Source organism: Drosophila nasuta, chromosome 3 (assembly GCF_023558535.2).
Source record: "Drosophila nasuta strain 15112-1781.00 chromosome 3, ASM2355853v1, whole genome shotgun sequence".
Lineage (NCBI taxonomy): Eukaryota > Metazoa > Arthropoda > Insecta > Diptera > Drosophilidae > Drosophila > Drosophila nasuta.
Window position 1 is genome coordinate 23,918,875 of NC_083457.1, and position 21,245 is coordinate 23,940,119.

The 21,245-nt window shown below is 41.4% G+C and overlaps 1 protein-coding gene across 3 annotated transcripts in view; it reads left to right on the top strand.

The window, feature by feature from the left end:
• The window catches only part of LOC132788007 (protein Shroom), a 56,035-nt gene that overhangs the window by 23,308 nt on the left and 11,482 nt on the right, over window positions 1-21,245 (top strand). The window contains exons 5-7 of one of the 3 annotated variants that reach the window (XM_060795289.1): window positions 1,150-1,936; window positions 2,004-3,051; window positions 3,112-3,395. In XM_060795289.1, coding sequence (XP_060651272.1) covers window positions 1,150-1,936; window positions 2,004-3,051; window positions 3,112-3,395 — 2,119 coding nt within the window. Of the gene's footprint in view, window positions 1-1,149; window positions 1,937-2,003; window positions 3,052-3,111; window positions 3,396-8,253; window positions 8,958-19,380; window positions 19,476-21,245 lie in introns of those variants that run through there. The other 2 variants (XM_060795290.1, XM_060795291.1) reach the window with 2 other exon arrangements.

Here is a 21,245-nt window from a genome sequence, read left to right on the forward strand (position 1 = left end):
AGGTAGAATTGAACTCTAAATTATAATAAACAATCTAAGGATTGCTTTTGTAGAAGATTATGTTATTGTTAAATACTCACAATGCTTAAATTGATTTTAAATATTTCGGGTGTCTGTTGCAATTGTGCTTGAGTTTCATTTATGCAGAAGCACTTATTCTGGTTTTACAATTTAGAACATTTTATTGTATGGCAACCAATTTTTAATCAAAGAAATTGAATGGAAAAATGTTTATTATAAATATTGTAGGTCAACAATTTTCCAAATTGTTAAGAAATTCCTCTATTATAGTGAGCTTTTTCAAAAATATTGTTTTGTTTTATGATGATAGATTATAATATATTTGAGTGTTTTATTTCATTTAAATTTGGGAATTATTTGACTTGATTCTGTGGCAGAAAACTTAATAATTTTACAATCTACCGATAGGGTAGAAGGGTATATTTTTAGTATTTTTCTGGTTATTCATTTGATATATTTTAAAATAAATACCGCACTATTTTGCTTTTATTCATAAAGATTAGCAGTTATATCAAACTCGAATACACTCGACTGTAGCTTTATTAATTCAATTACAAATTGATATATGATTACATTCTACAGAGCATTCAGTTAAGCAAAGAATTTAAATTGAGAAATGTAGTAGTTAACTTTGTAATATCAATAGACATATAAATACTTCAAATATTATCTAAACATTTAGTAAATTTATAAAAGAATGTAAAAACTTTGCCACTAGCTGTATCTCATTTAATTCCATAGTCAAAGAATTTAAATTGAGAATATCAGAGTTAAACGGTTGCAGGAATATCCCAGCTAAAGCTATCAATAGCAGCTAAGAGAAACGTGTCTGGCACGAGCGTGACTTAATCTAAGTTATTTTTTGGCCTCTGCGCTCAGAAGCCTTCTAAACCAGTTGCTGCCTGCTGTCGAAGATATTTTTGGTTTTTTTTTTGGGCGACTGTCGATTTGGCCACTCACATAAGCGGGGGTCGACCTTGGGTCATTGTTTGTTTTGTTGGCCCCACTTTGACCCACTTTTACTAAGCAGCAGCAGCAGCAGTTGGAGACAGCTCCTGGCTGCGCCTTTGGGCCACCATTCGAATGTTGTTGCTCATTCTTGTCTGTTTGCTTTTGTTTCTCCTACAGTTTCCTCGTCGCAGCTGATTGTGCACAGCTCGCGAGTGCTGACGCCCAAGCGGCATCAGAGCGAGAGCGTGCTGTATCTGCACGACAACGAGGTGACACCAACGTCCACACAGTCACAGCAACAGCAACAGCCACCGCAATTGGCTGGAACAGCTGGAACATCGTCGGGCAGCAGCACCTCAATTAACAGCGTCAAGCAGTCGCCGCCGATCTCAGAGGATGTGGTGCAACCGCTGCGCGTGCAGCATCGTCACAGTCCCAGCTATCCGCCGGTGCATCAGTCGATGGCACTGCATCGCTTCCAGCAACAGCATCAGCATCAGCCCGCCAACTACAAGCTGACCGCACAGAGTTCCTTGCCCGAGCTGGAGTCACCCCCGCCGCCGTCGTCGTCAGCGATGCACGAGTCGCGCTCGCTGCTGGGTCAATCGCATTCCACGGGCGATCTGCAGCAGCATCAGCAGTCGAAGCAGCTGCAGCGACCTGCGCAGAAGCACAAGTCCAGCATCTCGGTGACCATCTCCAGCAGCGAAGCAGTGGTCACCATTGCACCGCAGCCTCCGCCCAGCAAGCCGCAGCTGAGCAAGCTGGAACTGCTCAGCTGTAGTGCACCTAATGTGGCCTCCAGCGGTGTGGAGCAGTCGCCCCCTCTGCCGAGTGACTCCTATCGCAGCAATCATCGTCTGTTCCCTGTGAGCACCTACACGGAGCCGGTGCACAGCAACACCTCGCAATATGTGCAGCATCCGAAGCCGCAGTACTGCGCCAATCTGCACAAGTCCGCCAAGTAAGTCAAGTATACTTTAGAGCACTTTATTCACTACTCTTTATTAATGAAATTCCTTCCTCTGCAGACTACCTGTGATAACGCCAGCGGGTTCCGCCGTACAGCCCGCCTGGCATTCGGTGGCGGAGCGCATCAATGACTTTGAGCGCAGTCAAATGGTTGAGGGTCCCAAGTTTGCCTATCTGGAGCCCAGCAAGACGCATCGCCTCTCCAATCCGGCGCTGAAGGCCTTTCAAAAGAACGCCGTGCAATCGTATGTTGAGCGTCAGCAGCAGCAGGCGCACAAGGAGGAGCAACAGCTGCTGCGTCCCCAGACGCATTCCTCATATCAAGCGCTGCCCGTTGAACGCAAATCGCTGCCCAACAACATGACGCCCATGATGATTGGCATACCGAGCAGCGTCGGGAGCGGCAGCTCGGGTAGCATTTCACCCACCCCGCCACCGCCGCCGCCTCGCTCCCGTTCGTTGTTGCCGAATCTGTTGCGTCGCTCCAGCTCCGCATCGGACTACGCGGAGTTTCGGGAGCAGCACAGCAGCAAGCCGCCGAGCATACGCAACATTGGCAGCGCCGAGAAGATGTCGTTCAACGACTGTGGCATGCCACCGCCACCGCCGCCGCCACGCGGCCGTGGCAGCATGCCAGCGCGACGCACTTCTTCGGCCACCGAATACGCGCCCACGCGGGAGAAACTGTTGCTGCAACAGGCTGCGGCACTTGCACATCAGCAGCATCATCCGCAGCAGCATCGCCATGCAGGTGCCCATCTTCACGGCCACGCCCATGCGCATGGCCACGCCCATGGCTATGCGGAACGTCCGCCCGAGCGGCCGCCAAAGCATCCGCATTTGCGTGTGCCGTCCCCGGAGTTGCCACCGCCGCCACTCGGTGGTGAACTGGACACCAGCTACACGTTCGATGAGCCACTGCCGCCGCCACCGCCGCCGGAACTGTTGCAGCCACGTCCGCCGCCATCGCCGAATCGTCGCAACAGCTTTGCGGGTGCATCGACGCGTCGCAGCGCCGCCTACGCGGTGGCAGCAACACCAACGCCCACGTCGCTGGCGCCAAAGGTGCCGCCGCAGGTGCCCAAGAAGCCGACGAGCTTGCGGCAGGTGAGTTGAATTTGTAAATTTTGTGATTGTCGATTTACTGATGCCACACTTTTGTTGCAGCAACATCAGCAGCAGCAGCAACAGCTGCCACACAAGCCACAGCTGTCGAATGGCGCCGTCAAGCCCACAAATCTGCCTACGAGCCGCAAGCGTCCGCACAATACGCCGCCCATCCTGGAGAGCGTTGCCACAGCCACAGCAATCCCATCATCAGCCACATCCAATGTTACTGCCACAGCCAGTGCCACATCCAGTGCGGCACCGCCGCCGCTTTTGCCGCGTGCGCGTCCCACGCACGCTGACAGCGTTATAGCCAGCAATCTGGAGAGCAATCAGCAGAAACGGTGAGTGCAACACACACACAAATATTTGTACATCAATCATACGCCCCGTTTCACATGTGCCGTTTCCTTTAAGGCAATGTTTTGAAACTCACATTCGCGTTCCCCACGTTTTAATTGAGCCAAGCAGGAAGTTTCTTAAGGCTTGCAAAACTATTGTGAAGGAGGGGGATAAATAAGTTGGATAAAAAATATTTAAGTTCGGGGGAAATCAAGCTGACTAAAAAGTATTAAACTTAGAGAAGGAACTTTAAATTTATTTCAAGTTATCATACCTATAGCATCATAAGTATCACAACTATAATAACTGGGAGCAAATTTTCTGGAGCTTATAGATAATCAAATAATTAAGCTAAATTGGGAGTTATTTTTATTTCCCTTGCTTATTTCCCTAGTTACAGAAAAAACAGCAAATGCTTTCTAGAAAACATATTTGATATCAGGAATACCCAAATTTTCTAGATCCAAGCCGGTTTTACTGCACTTTTTAGCTAATGAATATTGATATAAATTAAAAGTAGTTTTAATTTTGTTAAAAAAAAAGGTTGCAAGAAAACGCATTTGATATTAAAAATAATATCTTTTAAATTTGATTAATAAATAGCTTAACAAGCCTTTCAGTATATATTCAATAGGTTTTCTATGGTATTTATTTATTTATTATCTCAAATTGATATTTTATTTATCATTTATCTCAAATGGATATTAATTGTCAATGGTACTTTAAATTTTTTTAAAAGCATCATAACTATTATATTAGCTGCAGTTAACTAAAAAGTGAATTAATGTTCTAAGTATTTCCTGCTTGTAGTATAAATTTGTTCACTTGCTAGACAATCAAATTATTTGGCATAATTGGTTAAATAGTTGTAATATTATGTACGCTAAAACATAAAAAGCTTTCACGAAAAGATATGTGATATCAGATATACCTAAATCTTTTAAATATTTTAGTTATTTACAAGCATTATAACTACAATAATAAGTGAAAATAACAGGGAGTAAATGGAAGTTCCTGTGTTTATCATATTTGTGGTAAAAACTATAATACTTTCTAGTCACTGAATTTAGTAGCATAATTGGGAATTAGTTTTCATTCTCGTGCCTAAGAGTTATTGATAAAATTGCAAAAGCTTATATTTGATATCAGAAATATCATAATCTTCTTTTAGATATCAGAAATACCTCAATCTTCTATAAGAGTCAAATAAGTAAGCATAATTTGCAAATAGGTAACAATAATTTGCAAGCACAAAGACCACTTTATGAAGATATATACTGAAAGGCTCGTTAAGCTATTTATTAATCAAATTAAAAAGATATTTGGTGCGCAGATCTCTTAATACTTTTGAACAGCTTCAACATTAATCTCCCAGTTCGACAAACAAGATTAAGATATTTTGCAAGCTCTGCTTTGCTTAATTAATGCTTTGCATCATTTGGAGCCAATGTCATTGGGTCAGTGATTTGAAATGATCTTGCGAATCACACAAAAGACTCATAATCCAGTTTGAAATGAGTCTAATAATAAACTGGCTAATTACTCGACACGCATGTCGCCTTGAGAAGTTGCTAAAAATATTTGGCAATTGCTGGATTAATGTTGGCAGCTTAAAGCGCATTAAGTGTAACCATGACGCGCCTCACTGCGAGTATTTTGCATTGTTCTTGACCTTATCGAATCCAATTAAAGTCAATGCAATGCAGTGCGTGGCACAGTAGCCATCGCTGTTGCTGTTGTTATTGCTGTTGCCGCAGTTGCAAGCTTCACTGAGCACGGTCTTTAAAGAGACAGAGAGCGAGAGAAAGAGAGAGAGAGGAGTGCGTTGTTGCATTGTGCTGTGAGATGGAGTGTGGCTAATAAGCCGCTTCCTTCGGGGCCAACTTTGGCCGTCAATCAGCTGTCGCCTAATGCCTGGTGATCGGCTGTGCCTAGCGCCTAATTGGATTATTATGAAACACACGGGGAGAGACAACAACAACATAAATCAAGCAAATCAGGCAAATCGAGTGTCGGACTCCGCTTCGGACTTCGACTTCGACTTGGCTGCTGCGATTTGGACTTTCGCTTTTAGCTTTGTGGGCCATTGTGGGTGACCCAATACTCCTATCTCTCGTCTCGTCGCGCCACCCTCGCGATTCCTCAAATAAAAGCCAATCTCCAGCAGGCAATAAGCCAAATCACTGATCGCCAATTGACGTTGTCGCTATTGGCTTTAGTTGCTGTTGTTGTTGTTGTTGCTGGCGCACCTGAGCCGCAACAAATGTGTCAACAATTTATGTGGTGCTCCTGTGGCGTGTGGGCAGCATGGAAGCTTGGAGTTTGGAGCTCAAATCGTGGGCCGTTCTTTGTTCTGATTGTGGGTAAAAGCAAAACGAATTGTAATCGAAATCGAAATTGGAATTTATATTTTTCGGCCATGCTCTCGTATATGTTGTATACAAAAGGTCCATTCTATTGGGTCGCTGACATTGATAGATGAACGCTGTTGGGTTCATTAGCGCATAGTTTTTGCACCCACTGTAACCAAAGCATATGCTGGGTGCGGGCATTAGATAACCTAACCAACAACAACCAGCGAAACAGCCAGCGAAACAAGCCAACAAACCAAGTGGAGCAGCTCCACAACATGTTGCTGTAGTTGTTGTTCACAATTGTTGCTGTTACTGTTGTTGATTGTGTTGTTGTTTGTGTTGTTGTGGCATGCTCAATAATTTCTGTGGCCTGTCATGTTTTTTGTGGTGGCTTCGTTGTCGTTTGGCTCTGACACCGCTGTAGACCTTTGTGGCACGATTTGTTGCAGCACATCCAGCACGAGACAAATATTGACACAATTTGTGGCAAGCTTTGGGGCTTGCCTCTCTCCCATCTCTGCGCTCATTCAGTGAGTTATCTATCTGTGCCCCAAAACAGGGTTCAAATGCCGCTTAAACCGAACGTGCCTCATTTGCATTTTGAAAGTTAACTGGCTGAATCTGTCGTCGTTGCAGTCTCGTGCAGAAATTGGAGCAAAGGGCAATCGCATTTCCTCGCCTGGTTGGCACCACCTGCACACACACACACACACACACACACACACACACACACACACACACAACATAGGCACACTCTTTGACGTTAACAGTAATCACTGCTTTGCCTGACAGCCACTATTTTTTGGGACCCGCTTTGCGGTCATTAATTGGCTGACGCCAACACCTACGGCCACACTGTCAGTTGACTGGGTCTGAGGCTGACGCTGAGGCTGAGGTGTGTCAATTTGGGGGCCATGTGTTCTCGACAGGCGCTAATTATCGCCTCTGCACAGCCGGCGGCTAGCGGCAGGCGGCTGGCGGGTTGCTCAGGTCCGTCGAGAGACCATTTGAATTAATTTTCCAAACCAATTTTGGCCACACACTCTTCTGGCGCTGTGTAGTCGCAGCTTTAACTTGGCCGGTCAAACTAGCGTATTATTTTCAAATTAACTGCCAACTCGATTGCGCACACGCGGCGTATGCGAAATAAATCACTCATGCGCCACATTGCGCCTGCACCACATACAGAGCGAATAGTCAAGACAGACAGACATAAAATAACTTCAATTGCGCCTAGACAATTCAATTTGCGAGACAGTCGCAACTCGCGACAGACTTGCGATGCAGTCACCATGATTAGAGTGAGACCCAAAAAGTAACAACAATGAAAACCGACGCCAGCTTCGTCGACGTCGTCGTCGTCGTCGTGCGCAACATTTAACAAAGTGCTTGCCATAATTTTGGCGCTATCGCCAGCTAAATATCGACAGCAATGATCGATTGAACTTTGGCTGAGAACATTGCAAAATCGCAAACAAACTCACACACACAAAAGGCCGATTGCATTTAATGCATTTATTTTATGGTCAACGCCAAGTTTTTGTTTCTCTAATTTCAGCATGTGTTCCATCTGATTTGTGTTCACTGTCATGGAACACGCAATAGTTTATTTTTTTACGATTTTTCTCTATATATGCATTTAAAATTATGACTTTGCTCTGACCCGCGGCGTGTCTGCCAAATAAAGATACATTTATATCTTTAAGAAGTCGCGCTTCAAAGAAGCCGCGTTAATTAAGCATTACACAACACTTGTATCGATGTAAGCGACGTGTTTGAAGTGTAACTGATAGCGCAACAGTAGCGCACTCATTATTTCACCTACAGTTAAGCACAACTCTATAAATATTGCATGCTTTTAGGCGCGCTTGTTTAATTACGGCCAGCGCTTGAAAGTATGCAATAAAATTGTGTTGCTGCTGATAGCAAAGACAACACGTAAATTGTGACTAAGTTTAGTGCCCTGTTAAGTGTTTGCAATCTTCATAGGCAATAATTCAGTTACGATTGATTACCTGGAAAACGAAATAATTGACCAAGGTTCTTAATTCAGCTCCATATAGTCATCGAGCCCCTCTAATCGATAAGAGCGATAAGAAGCGTCAATTTCATTATCAATTTGTTTGGTTTCCGTATGGAAATAGGTAGCAAATGATTTTTGATGAATTTTGGATTAGTCACAGATGCGTTTTGCGCAGTGCAAAACAAACACAAAGCCGTTGTTCTAGTATATCACTCAAAGGTTAAACGTGCTGTGTCAACAGGGCGAGAGAACAGAAGAGCAAGAGCAAACAACAACAAACAAACAAAGCTGCTCCTCACTCACACTATTTTATACCTCAATCAGACTTGCCACGCTTGCGCACGCTCTCGCTCTCCCGTTCTCCAGCTGCATGAGTAAGCTTAGAGAGAAAGGGAGAGAGAGAGAGAGAGAGCGAGCGCACACGACGCTCTCTCGCGTCGCTCACATGTCTGGTTGCCGGCTGCTGCCATTGTGGCTGTCATTCAGCCAACTTCAAACGAGTGAAAACCGCCGACGCGTGCAGACGTACGCGCAGCTTTGTAGCGTTTAGCGTTGACAGAAACAACAACGACGACAACGGCGCGTGTGCAAATTAAATACCCCTCCCCATTGTACATCGTAGTTTAAAGATCGAACCGTAATGCAAACGAATTTGTCATAAAAGTACGAAATACGCAAAAATACAAACGAAAGCAAGAGCCGAACAAATAAATACAAAAAAAAAACAAAACCATGCTAAACTTTCGCCTGTTTTGCATACGTGTGAATCGATTGCAATTGCCGCGCACTCTCAACGAATAGTTCACAACCACCTCCCACACACACACACACACACACACAACGACATTCAGTTATAAAGTGCAACCCCCAAAAGAGAAAAAAAAAGTTCAAGTGTCGTCCAAAGTGGACAAGGAAGTTCGATAGCCAGGTTCAAATGTTATGCCAACAACAACAACAACGACAACTACAACAGCAACAAATCGCACTACAACAAAAGCTGCATTTAATTTGCACAAATAACGACTGTGAATTACAATAAAATAAAAAAAAAAACGGAAAACAACAACACGTAAAAGCAACAAGTTTTAGTTGTTGTTGTTGTGCTTGTAGCTCAAATTGGATTTCGCAATATTGGATACCGTGGATCAGCTGAAAATGGTATTCGGCGGCAGATTTCGCATCAGAAGGTAAACGATAAGAAAAAATAATATGATAATAAATCATACAGTATAATAATTGCATACGAGTATTTATTTAGTATATAAATATACTATCTGTGTGTTTGTGTGCGACTCTCCATAGAGTTGATGGTTGAGTCATGGCAACCAGGAAATTCTAGTAGCAGATCCAATTAATTAATTAATTTAACTGGGCGCAGTGAAAAGCCTCTAATAAGCATACAAGCGACAGTTTCTCAAGATATTTAACTGGCATCGAGTAATTGCACTACTTCATGTCTGTGTCGGCTAACTTCAGTGTGACCATATTTAGCATGTTCAATGCCTGACTGGCTTGCGAGCGACTCGCTAATGACAACAGTTGGCTCCGGGTTAACTTATGCGCACACACACACACACAGATACACACAGCGAGGAGATACACACTCATACATACAAACATCTGCTGCTGCTAATAGCTGTTCACAGCTGTTGCTTGAGCCATTTGCTAACCGATCTTTAACTTAGCAGCCACAGCAGCAGCAGCTCCCTATTGTTGCATGCCACTTGCCAGTTAAAATGACTCGGTTTTAACATACACCAATTTCCCTCGTAGGCGGCAGGTGCAAGAGTAGAAGAAATAAGAAATTAAGAAAAGAAAAGAAACCTTTTTCTGCGGTGCGGCGCACGTTTCCTGCCTGACAATCAAAATGCCTGAGAGCATAAATTTTGCAACCTTTTTGTCAGACACGCGCCGAATAAATTCCCAGTGATTTTGCTGACAGACTGACTGACAATCAGACAGTCATTTGCAGTCTCTCAGAGTCTTGCATGCATGTGAGCTAAACTGACTTTCAAATGTGCGCAGAGAGTCTATAATTTTATTATCAGACTTGCCGAGATCTTATCGATTTTGCTTTTATTTTCTACATTTCTTTTTGCACATACAATGAAAGTCTTTGTTTAGCGGTAGTAAACTGGCCAAAACCGGTTCTAGCCCTAACAACCGGTCACCCTTAGCAACGCACCCTCAGAAATACACCCCCACCAAGTGTAGCAGTCACCCTCAAGTAACATAGCAAGTGGTTGGCATGAAACCTGCGCAGCTGTTTACGCTGACAAAAGCTAATTGCTATGACGGCGAGTGCAAACAATACCAATTGGAATTCCTTCTTGGCAAATGCACTTAAAACTTAAAGCCTTCTTCAATCGACTGCGATTTCAATGAAATTGCATTTTTTGCAGATTCATCAAATAAACAATTGAGCTCACGGAATCAACAATAAACTACTTTAATTACACAGTCAGCTAATGCAGCTCGTTCACTGCCACCCTCATTTTTTTTAGTGGGGTAAAATTCCACATCAAAGTAAAATTAATTTGTTTGCGTTTACAAAAAATAGGGGAAAACGTCGCTTTTGTTTTTGGGGCTTCGCACGAATTTCGACATAAATAAAATATGTGAAAAAGAATTCGCTGCTTATGGTGAAATGCTAACGAACCACGAATTTCATTCGCAGCATAAACAAATAATCAATAAAAAAAAAAAACAGAAAACTTAAGGAATGAAGAACTGATTTTACAACATGTTGAAAATCACTTTGTGGCAATAGAATTTTGGTTTACGAGACTCTGGAATTGAAATTAGTCTGACCTTCGCGGCATCGCGTCAAACGGAAACAATTTGGAATTGATTTGTGCCCGAGCCTGTGCCATTTCGTAGGGCCGCAATGTTTATTATTGTTTTCTTGGCCACTACACTAAACAAATCAAACAATCAAACAATAAACGTTTATTGTGCCTGAGCATTTTACATGGCCAATCGATTCGATATGTATCACGTGGGAGTGCAAGACTAGCAGATACTCTTTAACTTAACTGCTTCTGTCTCAGCTGTTCGATCTTTATGAAAGTTAAAAGATATTAAGTTGAGAATTACTGTTGCTAAGGCCTAATTTTTGTTAATTACTGTTTATGGGGGATATGTGGAGACATTTTATTGCTTCCTTCTGCCATTTCGCAGGGTATTGAAAATACTTGAATACTTTTTCCCCACTTTTGTCGGCGCCTCACGGACTTACGAAATGTGGAAATGTCAAGACTTTTCAATTAGCGCCTTTGCTGCTCTATAAAATTGATTGTTCTTGATGTTGAATACAGATCAATCTCTTTGAGATATGGCAAATTTCCGAAATGTTTAAACGGGTTTTTTGTCTGTTTCGTTTCGTTTTTTTTTTTTTCTCTCTCGATTTCTGTTTGTGTTGCGTTTTTGCGTTGTCGTTTTTAGTTATTTTCGGTGGCATGCCAAAAAATATTTTGTGTGGTATAAACAACACTTGAACAAATACAAATTAACATGCATTTCAATTGGAGTTCCAACAACAATAAAATAAAAGTTTTAACAATCCGGCGACACGCGGCAATTATTCAGTCTTAATTAAAATGTATAAAAATTCCATTTCTTTAATCAACGCCTGACAAATTGACAATTGAAGCGCTTCATTTAAATATCGTACGCGTAATCGTTTTATATTTATTCTCAAGCAAAAACTCAACAAAAAGCATTTTCGGCATTTGCGGAAATTGACAAAAAATCAAAAACAAAAAGCAAAAAACCAAAAGAAGCAGCAAAACAATTAAAAACTAAATGCAGCTGCTACACGGCGCGAAATTAGCCAACATAATAAAAAGTGAAAAGAATTGTATAAATATATTTGAAAGCCATTTCTCGCAGTGTAGCCTCCAGCGGCCTGTTAAATAACAGAGTTCATTAGACCGATCGAAATGTTATCGAAAATTTGTTAAACATGCCGCTTACCGATCGCTGCGATGTTGATGTTGTTTTTGGTTTTTGCTATCTGTTTTGGGCTTTGGCTTCAATTAATCAATCAATCAATAGGCCAATCGCTTTTTTGCTGTTGCTGCTGCTGTGCCAGTTCTGTATTATGATAATTAGACGCGAGCGTCATAAAAGCCACAGAAATAAAACGTGAAACTGCTCAGCATGTTACCTGAAAATGTGCCTCTAATGAGTGCCCCGCCTCCCCTCTCCCTCTCCATCATCGAGTTTTAGTGTACGTGTTAAGTTCTGGATTATCCATGCGACTGAAAATGTCATTGTACCCGCGGGCACACGATATGCAAATGCGCTTCCCCAAAGCTCCATCCACATTATCGTAGCGTAGAACGTAGAAATCCCCTTTAAATGTCACACACACACTGACACACACACACATACACACAGAGTCGCAGGTGAAGTGAACCCAACCGAACCCGTCCGAGCATTGGAACAAAAGCAACCCACATTGTATATGAACATATATTTGTACTTTACACAGTTGTTCCTACTCTATATATCATTGCATTCTAATTGTAATTTGTCTTTTTTTTTGTTGTGCTCCATATTTACGTAGTTACTTTCCCAACTTATCTGAAAGTGAACGGCGCACAGAGAACATTCAGACAGACGAACAGACAGACAGACAGACAGATGAACAGAGAGTCAGGCAGTCAGCGAACCATCAAGTCTCGCACTCGCGGTACTCGGTATTTGTATCTACACAATAGCCCGGGGAATACGCGAGCACATTATTCATGCATATTCTGAAACAAAAAAAGTCAAATGAAGCTAAATGAGTGCAGCGACAAAACAAAAGCTTTGTAGATATAGTTTAAAGCTGAGCTGAAATCTGTATGCTCTATAAAGAAATTGTAAATTATGTAGACAAACAGATCATAAACATGATTCGACTTTAAAAAAGTTTAAATTTAGAAGCTTCCGTTAGTTCTTCACTTAATCAAACAAACTTATCTTCATTGCAAAATTTTCAAGCTTCTTCCAGGAATATCCCAATCTTAACGCTTTTATATGATTCTAAGTTTCTAATTTACGAAGCCATAAAATCGCATATCGCAAATAAGAAATATTAACAGATTTCCTGCCAGTGACGAAACACTAAAAGTCTTAATGGACAACAAAATGTCACAGCTATAAATCTAATCGCGAAAACAAATAGTAAAACGAAGAGCTAATTAAATTTGAGTTTTAAATCCTGTTTCATTCAAAATGTTAGCACAATTCTCTAAACAAATTCTATATGCTCAAGATACAAATGTGTATCTTCAGCTTATATACATAGTGTCTGCAGCTACCCACATGCCTCGAGGGCCACTCAGGGCTGTAGATTGTAATTACAGCAACGGTTTACATTCTACAGAAAATCGTGTAGATAAAGTTGCGGGCCCAAGCCAAGCCATGGCCTTAAGCACCTGCAGCAGAGCAAGAATATCAACAACAACTATGACTACGGATACAAAAACATTAGCAAGTTCAAGTCGAGCGGGCAGACAAAGTACCGCAAAAGTTAAACAAATGTAGCAACAACGCACAGTGACAACAGAAAAAAAAAAAAAACGAAGAGGAAAAAGAATGAGGAAACAAAAAGGGCAACTGATGAAGAAGCGGCAGGTGAGCAGCTGAGAACATTTGTAGCGTAGGCTCTTGCGACACACCAGTAAAAAAGATACAAGAATAGATGTGTTGGTCAGGTCTAAAGGCTATAGGTTTTGGCTCTAGTTTAGCGACAAGGTCAACTCCGAAACTGAGAATCTCTTATAGAGATATGAGCTGAGGGGGGGTTTCAATTAGCTGCAAAATTAATGAAGAAACAATGCTAAACGCTCCAGTAACCTCCGGCAAATGGTGCGCAACTTCCTTTTCTTGAGAGTCGTGGCCAAAAGGCGAACCACGCAAATCATTAAGAAATCCAAACAGAAAAATTTCACAAATTAACTTTATAACACGAAAATTTCTCGCACGAGCAGCGCGAGCAATAAAACCAAAAAACAACAAAAAACGCTGCTGCGGGCCCAGAAAACGACAACAAAACATGCTCCAATGAGAGAGATACACTCGACTATACAAGAAGAAGAAGAGTATTCATAATTATTATGAGCTGAAAAGTGGCCAAAAGGTAAATATGTTGGGCTTCCTGTTCGGGGTTAACTGTTCGCTACTGTAGAAACCACATATGAGTACAGCGCGTATAAAATTCATCCATCCATCGATCGATCGTTGGCTGTCTGCTGCTTCTTCTGCGTCTTGGGTTGGGACTCGGACTTGTGCCAAGCACGAAAATTGCTTTGACACAAAAATAATAATAACAACAACCACAAAAAAAGTGCTCTTTAGTGGGTCACGCGCGTCATGACGAGACAGTCAGACAGACGGACAAACGGACAGACAGACGGACGGACGGTAAATGAAAACCCTCGGCCAGCGGCCAGCCCACCCAGCTGATAAAATCAAAAAACATGCGCAAAAAACAAAAACGACACAAAACAAAAAAAAAAAACAACCAAAAACCCAAATTAAAATCAGAGCAGGCAGCACTTGCCTCTGACTAGGGCTCTGACTATAGCTTTGAGTTGCGGGGTCTGAAACTGGGGCTGGGTTTCCCGGCACAACGCGCATGTTTAAATTGTGTTTGCCTAATTTGCTGGGTTTGTTTTCGTTGGCCAAAATGTAATGCAATTAACATTTTTTATATATATAGTGCTATATAGTATATGTATTGCTATTTAAACGCAACCATTTCACAGTGCCCTGGGAAGGTTGGTTGTGCGTATCTCTCTTTTTAAGCAATGTAATGCTCGTGAAATATGTAATTGAATGGGGTTTTCATTTGGATTGGGCAAGCTTTAACTACTTGTTGTTAGACTTGCCTTGGCAGATCAGCAAAAAACACTGATTTAAATTATAGATTTATCTAACTCGAGTTACTTAAGCTTAATTGAATTAAAATCACCCGCGGTCTTATGAAACTTTTAACTAGATTATTAGGTACATATAAAAAAGATAAAGATGTTTGAGTTAGATAACTTTCAAGTGCAGACTTTTATTATTTGTTCACTGTCTAACTATAATGCGAATTTCAGCTGAATCGATCGTTGCTTTATAGTTATTTGTTTAGCAACTATAGTCAGCCATAACCTTATCTCTGCTGCAAGCTGCAATTAATGCTTTGGAGTCTAGGTTAGTTTATGGCCTACATTTACCCATTATCTATCTACACAGTAAATTACTCTATCAATTTGATAGCCAATTTTAGATTAGCAAGCATATACGATCATTATCTAATCACGCTACAAGTTTCAGTCAAATTCAACGTGATTTCGAGTATCATTTTTAAAGTGAAACAAATACTGTTCACGGCTTTTATGCAAATTTATTGAATTACTCGCATTTTACCGCTGTGACTGGGTTAGAGGGCTTATTTGATTTGTGGCATGGGTTTTTTTTGCGTTGCTGTTTTTATTTTGTCAATGCAATTACAAGCGCAAATAAATTTTGGTCATGCAATCCGTTGTGTGTACTTTGGAATTCGTCATTTGTTTTTTTGAGTTGGGCCTTTGTTTTGGTCACGTTACTCTGTTGTACACCCCATCCAAGTCCATATCTTTTTGCATGTCCGTTTGTCAGTTTGTCTTCTCCTCTAATGACCAAGTCGATAACCGCAATCGCAACGCAATCGTCGATCGGGCGTGGCCAGACGAGATTTCAGCGCGAGACACTGTCAATGAACTTGGACTGCTTTTTTTTCTGTTTCGTTGTTTTTGCTCAGCGCTACGTGCTCGCAATTATTCTTGGGAGACAGAACATCAAATACCAGAAAAAAGGGGCCAGAAATTGACAGACGTTTTGCATAAATTGAAATGGGAGCTAAAAAAAAAAACAAAAGACTGCGGCTGAGGCTGATGCTACCGAAATTACAGTTTGTGTTCGAGTTGCGCAATGTATTTCAATATTGAAATGAAACATTTTATGTGATCTACGTGAGGCAACAGAGTTCGGACATGAAACTGACACTGAGACCGAGACTGAGAAAGAGAACCCGGCAACACTTTGAGGCCCATAAAGTGCCGTTAGAGGAGAGCTTTAGCTGAGTGGAAATTCAATTAGTGACACCCACAAGACAACGCAAAAGTTCTGACGCACTTAATGGACATCATCATTACAAAAGCAACACACACACACACACACACACACATACAGTTGACACACTTAGCCGTAAAACTTAAAAAGCAATTTCATTTTATTACGAGTATGAAACTCAAATTGACACCAAAAAGAAGAAATAATAAAAAAAATCAAGCGAATGCGATCACTTCCATTTGGAGTCAATTTCGAGCCTGGGAATCTTTTTGGGAGAGTGTCAAATCGTCATCGAAAATATATATTTTCGAATCAATTTAATTTGATTTGATTTCTGTGTGACAATTGTGCGACTATTTTTGAAAGTCACAAACCAAAATGTGTCCGACTCATTGCCAATGCTGAGTGTGTGCCAGTAATAAGGGGAAATAGAAGCATTTCAAATCAAATTGTGCATTATGCATATTAAATGCTTTCACTTTCGTTTCCAAAGTTCGACAACTGCTGCCCGCCTGCAATTGGGCTGTGTAAGTGTCCCTAAACAAGCGTTAGATTCACTTTTTTTTTTTAAACCTGCAGTTGCAGTTGCACACGCATGCGAAATGGGCGTGAAAGCAGCAGCAGCAGCGTTTGCCTTGAAAATGAAAGCAAGCTGTGCAACAAAGAGCTAACGAGAGTTGAGCTGAGCTGAGCTGAGTTGAATTGTGCCCCTCCATTTCTCCCATTTCCCTGCTAATCAGCGCCATTTGTTGGCCTAGTCGATTAGCAGTCGGAATGAAAACGAAAGCATTGGGCCACAATTGAAATGCAAAGCCAGCTGCAGTGTTAGCTGTTGCTGTATCTGTATTCATAGATATTATTATAGATATCTATAACTGCGTGTACTCACATCGCAAATGTGTGTGTGTGTATCTATGACGTGCCAGAGAGTTGAGCCATTGTCAACAAGTCAACGCGTCGTCTGCCTTGTGCTCAATCATTATGATTGTTATTGCTATTACTATTGCCAATTGCAATTGCATGTTGTAAGTACACAAAATAAATGTGTATGATCACATGCACTTAGCCAGAGCTTATGGCACGTTAATAACCAATAAATGACTCTGTGGCTAGACAACAGACGGAGACTGAGACTGAGTCTGAGATTGTTGACTCTCTCATTTAGTCAGTCAGTGAGTGAGTCGGTCTGTGCTTCGTGATTGATTCTCACAATGCAAATGAAATGCAATCAATGTGAACACTTTTTGCAGTTTGGCGATCATTATTATGCGTCCAAGTTCGCGTCCGACTCTCGTTGCACATTTTGCTTTCGTACGTGGCCAACAACGACAGCTCAAGGCCGACAGTCTGGAGCCAGTCGAAGTCGAAGTCGAAGTCTCGAAGTCGGAGTCAGAGAGAGAGACTGACTGACTCTTTGTCGATTTGTCTGCTTTTGTCTCTCTGTCTGTCTGTCTGTCTGCCTGACTGCATAATACAACAAAGTAAAAAGCGCCAACTAAGCGGCGAATATTGCTTTTTATTTGCTGTTGCTGCCGCTGCTGCTGTTCTCGATTGCATGACGAATTACCTGGCAAACAACAAAGAAAATGCCACTGCCACAAAGGTCCCCAGACCCTTATCCCCATTGTGGTGGCTATGGGCTGACCACAAATATGCAACATGCAACATGCAACATGCTGCATGCTGCATGCATCCTGCAGCGTCTTCAACTTGGCTTGTTTTGCATCACGTTCTTCAGGGAAAACAATTTTCAATCAGAATGCAGCTAGGGCCCGAACTCCAATTTGCAATTTGCTAGCTTAACTTAGCTTAGCTCTCTGATGGGGCTGCCAATTTGCAATTGCCGCCGAAATGAAATGCAAAGCTAAGCTAAAAAAAAAAAAAAACAAATTCCACAGTTCACCAACAATGCGCTGGCCATAAATAAAATGAAAAGCAACGACAACGACAACGACAAAATTCCTGCAATGCGATGCCAACTTCTGCTGCTACTATTTTGTTGTTGTACAATTTATATATTTACATTTTTTTGGGTCAGCCGCACTGCATAAATCAGACAAGAAAACACAACACCACCAAGCAACAACTTACAACAACATTTATAAAAGCCAATATGTCAGGCATGCGTCTAATTTGTTGGCTAATCAGCAGTCCCGAAAATTTCATTGTCTAAATGGAACGGCGCCAGTTTGTTTTGGCTTCATGTTGTCGTCGTCGTCGTCGTCGTCGTTTAGATCTTCATCTCCTGCTCTTCCTCTTATACATCATCATCATCAGCATCATTGTCGTCATCATCATCATTATCTTCGTGATCATCGTCAACTTTGTCGCTCTCTTATAAATCGTTCATACTCGAATTATGCCATTTATTTTTAGTCTTCCCAAAAAAACTGAGCTAGTTTCTGGCGTCTATGTTTTACGTGCCGCATGCCACATGCCACAACGACGTGGAGCAAATCGTTTAACTTGACTCATTACACAATTCAATTAAATGTTGATAAGCAAATTGCAGTTGCATCTTATCGCACAACTCAATTGACCTTGTCAACTGGAAAGAGCACAAGTATTTTTTATGTGATTTGCATTTCAAATTGAAAATGAAAATCAAAAAATTTAATAGTTTCATTTAGTAAACGACATTCAAGTTATTCGCGTGATGCAGCAATTTATCAAGCAAAATACACTTGACAAAATGTCTTGGCAATAATAATTAACGAACATATTTTTGGAGATACTAAAAGAACTTTTTGGAGTATTAAAAAATAATATTGATAATTGTTAAAGTTGTTTGTGTATGTGAATTAGCGAAATCTGTTTGAAGGATAAATAAAAGATGATTTGTAGATATTCGTTAATTGTTTGTCAAACAATGATTCGATGGGAATTTGTGTGCTAAAGTTAATTAAATTAGAGACATAAATAATTATTATAAAAGCGTATATAAATATCTATGCAAATGTTAATTAAATTAGAGACTCAAATAATTATTATAAATTATTTGTATTCAACTTTTATACAATCCAATATTCAAATATGTTATCTTATCTTTAACTCATCTAGTATTTAATTGTGATTTAATTAACATTATAGCATATTTATGCATATCGTGCCATAAAACAATACCTCTTTATAACATTTGTGATTAATTTGCTGGCATTGTTTTCTGCCTTTAAATATTTTTCCCACATTTATTTGTTCTACTCGCAAAGTAACTCCTATTATTATCTAGTTTGTCATGCAAAATATGCTTTTGAGCAAGGGCATTCCCAGTTCGTTATTTAATTATAAGAGAACACACATTTCCCTGTCTTTTTGTCATATGCTCAATATTTTGTTGCTCACATTGAGGAAAATGAGGAATTGCGTCGTTTTCATCGAGTATCTCGTGGATCGTCATGGGGCAGTATCTCAATTTCAATTTCAATTTTAAATACAAATTTCAGTTCGTTTTGTTCAATGAAAAGCAACGGATAATTTCGGCAAATTTCGCGAGTTGTATTTATAGTAAATTGTTTAGATTTTGTGAACGGTTTGTTTTGAGCAGCGAAGCTACACAAAATAATATAATATTTAAATGAAACGATGTCGCATTGGTGCCAAAACTTGGGCTTTAGGTAATCGTGCAAATGTATTTTTGTGTATTGTTGCTATTATGCAAAAACTTTAAATAGCGACAAAATAATTAAATAAATGACGTCATTGGCGCTTTGGCTCTGCGCAATTTGGGGCACATGGGAAAAGCGCGTGTTTCCTAGCTACAAGCATAGTAAAATGTATATATAGCAGAAGCAGATATATATGTATATACACACAAATCATGCCATATACGCAGTTCTTTTTAATTGCACCGCGCCAATTTGGGCAATGCAACAGCAACAACAGCAAACAGCAACAACAACCTTGAAAATGCAATCAAAGCCAAATCTTGATCTCGTTTTTTGATTTGTTGTTTGTTGTCTTTGCTGCTGTTGTTGTTGTTATTGTTTTGTTGCTGTTTCTGTTGCTGTTGCGAGTACTTAATTGCGTTTATTTTTTATTCATTTGCCAGACTTTTGCTCTTGGCATTCGCAGTTGTTGCTGTGCTGTTGCTGTTGCTGCACGCGAGCAACATCAAAACCCAAATGAATGCCAAATGTGCAGCCAATTTTGGGAGGCGACGACAAAAGGCAGCGAGCAACGCTTCCTGTCCTGCAACCAGCCAGCAGCAAGCAGCAACCATCGAGCAGCAACCAGCATACCCATCCTCGCTTGCAATGCAACAAGTGTATGTGCTGTCGTTGCTCTTTTATTATTATTTTTATTATAAAAATGCCGCCGTTGTGTTGCACAGTCACAGTCACAGTCGCAGCGAGTTCGTTGTACACATAAAAATTGCTTTGACTCAGCGCAGCGCAGCAACTATTTAGGGCCAGAGGGAGTGGGGAGGAGTAGGGAGAGGAGTCACGAGACAGAGGAAAGGTGGCAGGCATCGAATGTCATGGCTGCTGCCGCAGCAATGGAGGCACAAAAACAATTTCACGCTTTGCCTGCCCCAAACAGCCGCATCGCATCGCGCTCGCCAGAGAATTATGTTTATGGCATTTTCTGCTGTTGCTGTTGCTGTTGGTGTTGTTGTTGCTGGAAAAACGCCCACCAAATGACCAAACGGGGCTTGGAGGCAAGCATGAGGTTCGTTGATGATGATGGTCGGATCGGATCGGATCGGATCGGATGATCGTCGAATGGTGGTCGATGGTGATAATCGGCCTGTGATCGTCATTATTTTTGTAACGTTTTATCAATAAACCGTTAATTATCAAGCGCCTAACGTTTGCCAACTGGCAACTGGCAACTTGCAACGCTTGCAACGTGCAACTGCAATTGTTGTGTTGCCTGCAAACAATACGCGGATGTATTTTAACTCTTTTTCCTCTCGCTATCGCAGTCGCAGTCTCAGTTTGCCGTATTATCCACACACAAAGCTAGGAGTGGCACTCATCACATACAAATCGCAAGCTCTTGGGGCCAACGTTCGGTTTGCTTGGAACAGCTCGCCACACGTCCACGTCCAAGGTTTTGTAAACAAAGCCAAAAGCTCTCGGCGTGGGTGTGGGCTTGGTTTTGCTCTTGCTCTTGCTCTTGCTTTGGGTCTCCTTCACTCTCCCTGTTGCCGCCTCCCCCACTCCCCACTCCCCCTGTCACTCGCCTAGTCTCCGATCTGGGAACTCTTACTCTTATGGCGCTGATTTGTTCGTCTGGGTGTTCCGCTCCACAAACCTTCGCCTTTGCCTTATTGGCCAGCAAATTGCGTCGAAAAATCAACAAAATAAACAATTTAAGGCAGCCAAATTCAATATTTACCTATTTAAATACCCTAACAGAGAACCATTTGTGAGATTATCGCT